This window comes from Mastomys coucha, unplaced genomic scaffold, assembly GCF_008632895.1.
Source record: "Mastomys coucha isolate ucsf_1 unplaced genomic scaffold, UCSF_Mcou_1 pScaffold5, whole genome shotgun sequence".
NCBI lineage: Eukaryota > Metazoa > Chordata > Mammalia > Rodentia > Muridae > Mastomys > Mastomys coucha.
In genome coordinates this window covers 82085600-82097715 of record NW_022196911.1, presented here as the reverse complement: position 1 = coordinate 82097715, position 12116 = coordinate 82085600, and the positions used below count along the sequence as shown (strand labels likewise).

Sequence of the window (12116 nt, the reverse complement as noted above, 5' to 3'; positions counted from 1 at the left end):
ATTAATACTGTGTGATCACTTTGGCATTCAGATTAATATGTTTTTTTCCCCCATAGCCTGGATCTAAAAAATCAGCAAGTGGATCAGATGATAAAGCCAGCTCCAAAGAATCAAAGACAGGCAATCTGGATCCGTTATCTTGCATAAGTAAGCGTCCCAGAGCTGAGCTCTGGCTTACTCCCGACAAGTCCCTTCACTTTACACACAGACTCGCCTCTTTTAGTTTGTTAACATGTATGTTGTATTACACACAGGCACTGCAGACCTTCATAAAATGTACCCCACGCCACCGTCACTAGAACAGCACATTATGGGTTTCTCTCCGATGAATATGAATAACAAAGAATACTGTAGTGTGGACACAGCACCTGGAGGAACTGTCCTGGAAGGAAATAGCTCTAGTGCAGGAACACAGTTCAGAATCGAGGTTGAGGAAGGATTCTGTAGCCCCAAACCATCTGAAATTAAAGTAAGTATTTTTCTAGAAAAGTCATTTCCTCCCTGTGTTTTCTTATAGGATTAATTGCTGTATTCAAGAATCTTTTCACAGTTGACTTTAGTTTTGTGGCTAATAAATATAAGGAGGGAATTGTGGGAACACTACATAAAATGCATTCAAGAATAGAAACAGAAAATATTTATAGTTTTGTCCATTTAAAGAGCAGGCTAAAGAAGACAGTTGCTTTGATTCTGTTTCTTTGTTTTTGTCCCTTGAATATATGGCACTGAAAGTCCACGTTCTTTATATTGTAGGATTTTTCTTATGTCTATAAGCCTGAAAATTGTCAAGTTCTAGTAGGATGTTCCATGTTTGCACCTTTAAAAACTCTACCAAGCCATTGTCTGCCTCCTATCAAATTGCCAGAAGAGTGTGTTTACCGGCAGAGCTGGACTGTTGGAAAATTGGACTTGCTTCCTTCAGGCCCTTCAATGCCATTCATCAAAGAGGGGTATGATTGATGATGATGTTATTATAATACTGAATGCTTGCATGGGGTGGCATTGGAGAATATGCATGCCTACGAGCCACATGTATTGCCCCTTTACTCAGTTGAGACACAGTTTCTCATTGGACCTGAAACTTGGTGTCTTGTCTAAGCAGACTGGCCAGCACCCTCCTGCAGTATGCCCATCTTTGGCTTCCAAGAGCTGGGTTATAGCTTCTTTAGTTAGTCATGCTCAGCTTTTTCACATGGGATCTGGGGTTTGAACTCAACGTCTTCAGGTTACACAGCAAGTACTTTTACCCATTGAGCCATCTCAGCAGCTCAGATTTTGTTTTTCTTGAAGTACGTTGTATGCTGGAAAAAGAACATTCCTTTTGGAAAGCCTAAGTAAATAAATAAAATGATTCTTGTTTATCATGATAGTAGAGATGGATTAATTATTTGAAACCATAGACCATATTTTGATTTTAAAAGTATCTTTTCTTTTAGTCTGTAATTTCAAATCATTCTCATTTTTATACTTTTTACAGTTACTTTACATTGTAACATAAAATTTTGCATTTTATTACCAGTTACATTTTTAAAATTACTATTGCCAGCTGGGCGGTGGTGGTGCATGGCTTTAGTCCCAGCACTCTGGAGGCAGAAGCAGATGATCAAATTTAAGGACAGTGTTGTCTACAGAGTGAGTTCCAGGGCAGCCAGGGTGTGCTACATAGAGAAACCCTGTCCTGGGTGGTGGGGTTGGGGGGGGGACCAAAGCAAGACACTTACTATTGCCACTTTTTAACACATAAGCATCCCATAAATCAGAACTTATTTTTTACTGTCAGCAATTAGAGTCAATGAAATATGGATATTTGTAGCATTAGAAATTCATAGATATTAAACATGGTTGTCTAGATGTGGATAATTTATGCTTTTTTTAGTCTTAAAGCTTTGTGTGTATCCTTACATGACTTCATGTGCACCACATGTATGTAGGTACCCACAGAGACCAGAGGACATCAGACACCTTGGAATTGGAGTTAATAGGCAGTTGTGAGCTTCCTGATATGGGTCCTGGGAACCAAATCTTTGAACCTATGTCCCACCAAAATGCAACAAATATTTTAAACATCATGCCATAGTTCTAGTTACTGTTCATTTTATAATCTTGAATCTAATTACTTATTATATTTTGATTCTAGTTAGCTCATAAGAATCCCCATAGTGAACACAGTAAACCTGAAATAAGTCTTAATCCCTGTAATCTTGTAATGATTACCATATGGAAATTTTCAGTGTTGCTTAGAAGCATATGGAGGATGCTTTTTTGTATTCTATATATTAAGGCGTTCTTTTATGCATTTGTTCCTCTTTTTACCCTGGTGACAACAGTGATGGCAGTAATTTGGATCAAGACTACGGCCCTGCCTACACACCACAAACCCATGCTTCCTTTGGGATGCCTCCGAGCAGTGCACCTCCTAGTAATGGTGGCGCAGGAATTCTTCCTTCCCCATCCACCCCTAGGTTTCCAACTCCAAGGACTCCAAGGACTCCAAGGACTCCTCGTGGGGCTGGTGGGCCTGCTAGTGCTCAAGGTTCAGTCAAGTATGAGAATTCAGACTTGTATTCACCAGCTTCCACCCCATCTACATGCAGACCCCTCAATTCTGTTGAACCTGCAACTGTTCCTTCCATCCCTGAAGCCCACAGTCTTTATGTAAACCTCATCCTTTCAGAATCAGTAATGAATTTGTTTAAAGACTGTAATTTTGATAGTTGCTGTATTTGTGTCTGCAACATGAATATCAAGGGTGCCGATGTTGGAGTTTACATTCCAGACCCAACTCAAGAAGCACAGTATCGGTGTACCTGTGGCTTCAGTGCTGTCATGAACCGAAAATTTGGAAATAATTCAGGATTATTTCTTGAAGATGAACTTGACATCATAGGACGTAACACAGACTGTGGGAAAGAAGCAGAAAAACGTTTTGAAGCTCTCAGGGCTTCCTCTGTGGACACTGTTAGTGGAAGCCTAAAGGAATCTGAAAAGGTGCCTGATGAGTTAATATTACTGCTACAAGATCAATGCACTAATTTATTTTCACCCTTTGGAGCAGCAGACCAAGATCCTTTTCCCAAAGTGGGTATAAGTAACAATTGGGTGCGTGTTGAGGAGCGGGATTGTTGTAGTGACTGCTGTCTCGCATTAGAGCATGGGCGTCAGTTCATGGATAATATGTCAGGAGGAAAAGTTGATGAAGCACTTGTCAGAAGCTCATGCTTACACCCGTGGGCCAAGCAAAATGGTAAGTTTGTGAAAGGAATCGTTTTTTTCAGGAATTTGACATTGGCTTTTTTTTCCGGGGTGGGGTGGGGTGGGTGGGGTGGGTAATTTATCAGAAGCATGTAGGCCAGATAGAAATGCTGAAGTTTGGGCTTAACCCTCAGTTAAAGACAGCTACATGCTGGGTGTGGTGGCTTATCCCTTGAATCTCAGCAGAGGCAGGCAGATCTCTCTGAGTTGGAAGTCTACATATGGAGTATCAGGATAGCCAAGACTGTATGAGACCCTGTCTCAGAAAAACAAACAAGACTGTTACCTAAAGTGAGACTTATTAGCTGTTTTGTTATTGTACATCTTTAATTATATACTTACATAGAAATGTAAAAGGCATGTTGCATGTTAGTAGGCAGAAAATTAGTGATTGCTTCTTGCAGTCATCTAATTTGTCTTTTGAGGTACTTGCACTCCGCTATCAAGCTATGCCTGGGCTATCTCATTAAATACTCACAGAGCACCTTGTTTATGCTCAGTAATTGTGCTCACTGTTGAACAGTCACAGCAGCCTTTGGTTTTGATTTTTTTTTTAATAACTCTTACATATGGATATTTAATGTTCAAGAGATCCCCTACCTTTATTTTTTTTAAGATATATTTAATGTGTATGAGTACACTGTAGTTGTACAGATGGCTGTGAGCTATCATGTGTGTGGCTGTTGGGAATTGAACTCAGGACCTCTCTAGCCCTGTTGCTCTGGCCCAATTCACTGTAACTGTCTTCAGATGCACCAGAAGAGGGTGTCAGATCTCATTACGGGTGGTTATGAGCCACCATGTGGTTGCTGGGATCCGAACTCAGGACCTTCAGAAGAGCAGTCAGTGCTCTTACCTGCTGAGCCATCTCACCAGCCCCCTGGTTTTGAATTTTTATTTGATTGTTTTGTTTGTTTTTCCTTGTGCGTGTGGGTGCATGTGATTGCATGTGTGTATGGAGTTCAGATACAGCATCAATATTGTAGGCCCCACCCCCTGTGGATTGGGTTTTTCATTCACAGGGTACTGACTGCCTAGGTGAGAATCCCTGTCCTTTTGAGCCTATGATTTAATGGAGGAGACAGTTACATAACAACAACAACAGAAAGTACATACTTGCATTACGTAGTAGTTACAAGTACTGGAAGAGAAAGCTGGGCAAAAAGCATGTTTGCATGGGAGGAACCTTATGTGCTGTTTTAGAAATATGGTCAGAGATGTTAGTGAGGAGGGAGGAACATTTATAGAGAGGCCTACTTGAAGTGGGAAAAGTGAGCAGACTAGTTAACTGGGGGGGAGAATGTTAGTAGACAATGTGGTTTCAAGTCCTTGAGGACAGAGTTCTCTTGGTAAGTTTTAGAAACATAGGTAGTGTTAAGTATGTTGAGTGATGGTCAGACTGATACACAGTGAAGTGTAAGAGGTGTCCCAAACACTTACTTAAATTATGTGTGAGCACTTCCATGTTTGGGTGCACATGTGTACTGTGGAAAATGTTGAAGTCAGAGGATATTTGGAAGGAGTTGGTTCTTTTTTCGTATCATGTTGGCTCAAGTATTGAACTCAGGTTGCAAGGCTTGACAGCAGGTACTCTTACCCTGGTTCTGGGTGTGGGTTTTTAGGCCATGACTTTAGCATTTATTTGAAATGCTTGGGAATGATTCTTAATTGGAAAGCGACACCACTCCATCTTTTTAGCTTTAAAAAAAAAAAAAAAATCACTGGGTTAGGAAGTGAGGGAACCTGAGAGTAGAAGCAGTAACTTTCAGTAGAATATAGTCAGTCAGTGAAAGTGGCAGCTTGGAAAAGACTGGAAGCCATAGAAATAGTAGTAATAGGTTCTAGAATAGATGGAGATGTAGACCTACAGAGTGTGCTGATCCACTTAAGAAAAGATGAAGCTTTAAGCACGGAATGCTGATACTACTGCAGAGAAATACAGGCGTACATTTGGAGGTTAAAATTCAGAAGATTGATGGCTCTGGAAGTGAAACATCTTTTGTATGTAGGTTATCAGTATTAAATACTGTAGAAAGCCAGGTGTGGTGCACATCTGTGATACCAGCACTGGGAAAATGTAGGAAAGAATCATAAATTCAAGATGATCTTTGGCTACATAGTGAGTTCATGGCCACCCTGGAATATATGAGGCCCTTTCTTTTCAAAGGCTGGAGCTGGATGGGCAGTTTTGGGGAAAGAGGATCAGGAAGGAGTCTGAGAAGGAGCAAGGAGGTGATTGCTCATATATGGGAATATTTGAAGGAGAGTGATTATATGTACAAATAATGTCTTCATAAAGGTACAGTGTGACAGGACCACTGGATGTGACCTAGATAATCAGTTCTGGTCAACCTGATTAGAATGAGTGTGAGAAAGTGAGAAACAAAATTGAAATTTGGGAGACATTGGTATAAATAGAGTTTTATGTTAGGGTTAACATATAATAATTGTATATATACATATATACACACATACACATACACATTTGTATATGGAAAGGTTAAAAAATTTAAATTGACAATAATTTCATATAATTGAGTAAGTGGTATTTTGCTATATGAATATATGATAGCTTATCTATCACTTTTTGTAGTGACACTTAAAATCTTTTAGCAATTTTAAAATATAGAATACAGTAATATTAGCTGTGCTCATCATGTTACTATGCAGACCTCTAGAACATAATCTTCCTAACTGGTAACTCACTCCCTCTCTCCAGGCTAACCTTCTTCCATGGGAAGAATTACCATGGAATAAAAGGTACCATTGTAGGAGCAAAGTCATTAAATAAGTGAAGGGTAACAGAATACATTCCAAATAGAAGTGTAGATAGACCTTTATATAGCAACATGTCCATTGCAACAAGAATATGGTATTTATTTGGACAAGAAGAGTGAAAGTGACCATTCTTAGTGATTTCTTTTGTAGTTGTGGGTGAGAGCAGTAGGAGACCGTGACAGGGTTGTTTGATGTTGGTGTCTTAGTTCACACACTAGCGGCTTCACACAATACCACTTTGTTAGAAATGCACATTTGCAGATTCTCTGTGATCTTCTAAAGCAAACTCTGGAGATAAGAATCAGTTTTGTCATTACTAATGATGTCTTTGAAAAAGTAATATCTTTATTTCTTTATCTGTAGTGTGTGTGTGTGTTGAACCCAAGTGTAAAAGTAACTTTTATTCTCCTGACGTAAGTGTAGTCTCTGAAGCTTCCTGCCTCTGTCTACTAACCTAGGCCAAATTCTAGATGCTTCTAGTCTCTGTACAGTCTTATTTAGGCCTAGAACGTTTTCAGCCTCTGAGACTTACTGCTGAGTAAATCCTTTCTAGTTCTCTTTGTGAGCTGTGACTTGCTAGTTCAACTCAGCTGTTCTGGCTTAAACTCCTCTCCAAGCTGACTGATTCAATTTGACTTCTCCCTCAGTCTCTGAATTGCTCTGCTTGTCCTCAAACTAACATTGGCAATATGTTCTTCTGGTTCCTTTTTGTTCTTGGACTTTTTCTGTCTTCATCCATGTCGAGCTTGTTCTCTCTTCAACCTGTCTCTGTAAAACCCTCCTGGTAAAATTGCCTCCTTTTTCCCTCTCTCTCTCTGAACTGCTTCCTCAAGTAGCTTCCTTCCCTCTCTCTTCTTGTGAGAGTTGAGCATATCCTATTCTGTCAAACCGTTCTCTGATTCATCACTTTGTCTGCCACTCAGTCATCACTTTCAAACGTGTGCTTTCATCTACAAACTAACTTTACCTTCATTAAAGATGTGTACTAAGGGTTTGTCTCTATTCCAGTCAGAGAAGCCAGCCATGTTGCTGGATTAAAATCCCTCCACACCCAGGATCTTGTGTATGCTAGACCAGTAATTTATAACTGAACTATACCCTCAACTCACTTTATTGTACTAATGAAATAAAGCTAGCATTTGACTTGATTTAATGTTCATTCATGTAAACATAATACATCTTATGTAGTCCTTTTTTTTTTTTTTTTTCCTAGACAGGGTTTCTCTGTGTAGTCCTGGCTGTCCTGGAATTCATTCTGTAGACCAGGCTGACCTCGAACTCAGAAATCCACCTGCCTCTGCTCCCTGAGTGCTGGGGTTAAAGGCATGTGCCACCACCACCCGGCAAGTCCTTTTATAACTTACCAATTCAGCCATTTTCAGATAGTGGGCTTTGTATTTGGTATTTGTGGGAGCTATGGAGATAGTCTACATTTTAATTTTTCTTAGCCACTAAGATAACTAAAATTATAATCAGAAGTAAAAGATAATCTAAATTCTTATTGATAGAAAATTCCTATTATTAATTACTGTAATATAGACAAAATATTAACAAGCCCTGAAATTGGAGAAAATTATGTGAATTTGATCACATATAATAGATGAATTATAGATTAATTATAGCAATAGTAGTTTGAGGGTGAGGTCAGAGTAATTCTAAAGACTATAGTAACAGGTATGTTTTTCTTTTTCTTTTTTACGTTGTGTGTATTTTCTGTGTGTGCGGATATGCACACACACATGCCATGTTACATGTTGAAGCAGAGGATGCTTGCAGGAGTTGCTCATCTTTCCATTCAGTGAAGTCTTTAGGCTTAGCTGCAGGTGCCTTTACCCAGTGGAGCATCTCACCACCCCAGCTGAAGGGTTACCTTTAATGCTTTAATGCAGTTCTGAAATAAGCAAAAGTAAATGTGTTGTTCATTTGCACATAAAACTCAGGGTGCTGGTTATTTCTTGAGATTTACCCATGTAAGAAAAGGTGTAGGGATAGAACAGAAGGAGGTGTTTGATAGGCTGTGAGGAAGTGTAGAACTTTGAATTGGTGGTGCATGTTTTCAATCCCAGCCCTCAGGAGGCAGAGACAGGTGATCTCTGAGTTTCAGGACAGCTAGTACTTTATAGTGAAATTCTGTCTCAACAAAAACAGTTTTTTGGCAATGAGATCATAACTCATAATTATTTTCATCATGATATTAAAAGTAATGTGAAATAAAGCAAGAGGACCACTCATGGGCTCATTATTACTTATGACAATATCAAGATTCATCTAATTCATTATACTGCGGGGAAGAGCCAGTTAAAATAAAGCATTCAGCGAGCACCTGGCACATAGGGTTACTCACTCCAACAGCCGCAAATAGCTTCTGGGGAGCTCTGTATTATTAGTTTATTGGGATTACCTCTTTGCCAGATAAATACTTAAGTTTTAGTTGGTACACATTATACTCTGATTACAGTATAACATTGTGAGTATATATATATATCATATATATATATATATGATATATATATATGTACAAAATTAGGACCTGTTCATCAGGGCCCGTGGGTTGTGCTGTCTGCCTTGGACACCTTCCTCCCTCATGTTTAACTTGGGTTCTATCTTGTCTCCTTTAACTCTTGTTAGATGTTATGTTCTGCATTTTTCATAGTATTTGCTTATTTCTTTCTTATGCATGCAATAGAATTTATTGATCGATCTCTTATCCCTTAAGTACACCTCATACAAGTTCCAACACTGAGAATAGTTGAATATGAATATTTACTCAAATTAATTTAAAAGTCTATGAAGTAGTTGAGAATACATCTCTGTGGCAGAGCACTTGACTGACATATGTTGTCCTGGGTTTAATCCTTATTATTGCAGGAGGGAGAAAAAAAATCTATAAAATAGTTTGTATATTTAAGTGGCAACTTATTGTTCAAGATAAAAAAATTGCTCTTAATTTTCCCATTTTCACTGTCCGAGCACCTCCTGATCCCGTAAGAAAAACTTTTATAAATATAGTATATGATTCATCTATATAAAATATACAGTAAAAAATGTAGTATTTACAGTTGTAACCAATTGTGAAACAATTTTGGAACATTTGTGTCACTCCAAAAGTAATAACCCATACTTAGTAGTTATTTGCTATTTTTACCCATCCTTTTCTTGTAGCTGTAAGCAACCATTAATTTGCCTAGTTAGGGTTCTGTCTGTATAGATGGGAATTTTGGCGCATTATATATAAATTGAATAGTACAATATCTGGGCTTCTGTGACTCCCCTAAAATTTTTTTTTTAGTTTATTTTTATTTTATGTTCATTGGTGTTTTGCCCTCATATATGTCTATGTGAGGGTGTTGAGACCTCTGGAGCTGGACTTACAGTTGTCAGCTGCCATGTGGGTGCTGGGAATAGAACCTGGGTTTTCTGGAAAAGAAGTCAGTGCTCTTAATTTGTGAGCCCTGTCTTCAGTCCCTGACTTTTTTCCCCTTCTGTTCACATTGTTTTCAGAGTTCTTAAGCATGTACTTTAATGACACAGTATTCTATTGTTATTTAGTGGTAAACCTTTTTCAAAATCTTCAAATTGGACACTTGAATTGAATGCACTTTGGCTTCTGTGAAGATGTGTGTATGATTTTATGTATGCTCTTGTTTCCATCATTCTTAGATTTACTGGGTCATGGAACTAATACTACTCAAAACATCTCACTACTTTTAAATTTTAACATTGGATGGTTCCACTTTCTCCAAAACCACACCAATACTTGTAATCTAGTTTTTATTGAAGACATCCTGGTGGTTATGAAGTAGTTTCTTGCGGTTTGGCTTTGAATTCCCCTAATGATGAGTGATGTTCAGTGTCATTTCATAGATACCATTTGTGTATCTTAGGAGAAATGCTTCTTAAGATCCTTTGCTTTACTGGGGAATGGGACCGAAGTGTTGAGTGTAAAGAAGAAGCATCTCATCCCACAGTCCCGCCTCGGCACCTGGTGAGCCTTCAGCTTCACCAGTTTTGAAATTTGACTTTTTCGTTTTTTAAACTCGTATTTCATTCTTGTTTTTTAAATTATTGATCTGTAAGAGTTTTTTATGCACCATGGATGAAAATCTTTTATTGGTTTGTGGTTTGAAAATATTTTCACAGCCAGGCATCAGTGGTGCATGCCTTCAACCCCAGCATTTGGGAGGCAGAGGCAGATACAGGTGGATTTCGCTCTGTAGATCAGGCTGGCAGAGATCCCATCTTCCTCTGCCTGCCCACCAGCCCTCCCTTTCCTTTTTCTCTTAGTCTGTCTGTCTGAATTCAGGGATTATATATATGTACTACTACATCTGACTTCTGAAAGGTTTTATATAGTTTTCTGTGTATGCAGATACTTAGATTTATAATGAACAGTTAAAATATTTCAGGTGTATTTCTGTCTAACTCTAAAGTCTGTGTCACTAAAAAGCAATTCCTACTCACTTTTTTAATGATTGTAGATGCGAGTGTGCAGTGTTCACAGGATATACTTCGGATGCTCCTTTCTCTTCAGCCAGTTCTTCAAGATGCTATTCAGAAAAAAAGAACAGTGAGGCCTTGGGGGGTTCAAGGTCCTCTCACATGGCAACAATTTCATAAAATGGCTGGCCGAGGCTCTTATGGTAAGTTGTGTATTGTACTAGATAATGACTGGTTTATGTCTGTTCTCAGGTATGTGCCCAACTTGAATAAGCACATTTTAGTTCTTAAATATTTTAGTGTACTATGATCCAGTTCTAATTCTAACCCACCTTTCTACATTTGTAGCATGTAGTTTTCCTGGGTTCTTTAATCTCACATAAGCATGAGTAGCTGCACTATCTGTACATGCTTGACATCCAGTATGATTTATCTGAAGGAAGGGTGATGAGTTTTGTAAAACTCCAAATAACTTCAGTTCTAAATTGAGTGAGATGAAAGACTTCGGTCAATAAGAGACTAGTACTTTTTTAAAAACATAAGATTTTCCACATAAAAAGTTTGGACAAAAATAGAAATTTGCAGGTATGACAAAAGCAGTCAATGAACACTTAGTTGGTGTATGTTGTCTTGTGTTCACCTATAAGGAGGAGACTCTCAGATGGCTGAAACACTGTCTCTGCAGTAGCTCTTCAGTGTGTTTGGAAGCTGGTTGTGTTTTGTAGACTGTTGGGATTGAACCAGAGCCTCACACACAGTAGGCACCTACCAAACCGTAGGCACCTACCAAACCGTACTCCAAGCTCTGGAGTGATAGCTGTTAGCATTAGCGTTCCCTGGGGCTTCAGGATTCATTGCACACAGTAGTAGATTCCTTGTATTATTCTGTTTTATTAATGGCTGAATGATTTAAATGTCATAAAAATTGATAGTCTATGAGAAGTTCAAATTATTGATATTTTTAGTATAAACTTTACATTTTTCTCAAAACCAAAACAGATTTATTTCAGCACCCGATTTTGAAGATAATTTTTGTATGTATTTTACCAATATATTATCTATAGATATAAAAAGTATTTCCATCATTATCCATCATTCTATCCATATTCCATTGTTCCAGCTATTTTCAGTGATTTGTTTATGCTTGGCTTAAGTCATGTGTGTAGTTTAAAATTTATATTGCTGAATTATACTCAGCAGTATCAATTTAAACTTAATCAGATAAATATTTGCTACCTCAGACTTTCCAGTAGATTATTAGGCTGAGAGTGGGTTTCCTGCGTTCAGATCCCTACAGTGGCTTCTTTTATGATGCTGGATAAGTTGTCTACCTTTTCCGATCCCGTTTCTTATGTTTAAAATGAGTTTAACAACAGTGTCTGCCAATATATGGTGTTTGTGAAAATCAGTATAGGACAGTACCTAGAATGTAGTGCTGCAGTTATTTCTTAGTGTTCGGGTTACTTTCTTTTAAGAGATCAAACACCTGTTTTTGTCTTTGTTCATGTGCTTTACTCATTTTAAAATAAGGTAATTTGTCCTTTTTTTTTTCCCTAATAATATATTGTGGTAAGAACATTTAACCTGATACCTACCTTTTTGATTCAGTTTTAAGTAAAATATATAGTATTGTTGATTTCTGTATAATG

At 38.1% G+C, this 12116-nt stretch overlaps 1 protein-coding gene across 2 annotated transcripts in view; it reads left to right on the top strand.

The window, feature by feature from the left end:
• Positions 1-12116, top strand: part of Med13 (mediator complex subunit 13) — an 89186-nt gene that overhangs the window by 53739 nt on the left and 23331 nt on the right. For both annotated transcript variants that reach the window (XM_031354157.1, XM_031354158.1), the window contains exons 13-17: positions 57-147; positions 255-469; positions 754-950; positions 2328-3244; positions 10509-10670. In XM_031354157.1, the coding sequence (XP_031210017.1) occupies positions 57-147; positions 255-469; positions 754-950; positions 2328-3244; positions 10509-10670 (1582 nt within the window). The remainder of the gene's footprint in view (positions 1-56; positions 148-254; positions 470-753; positions 951-2327; positions 3245-10508; positions 10671-12116) is intronic.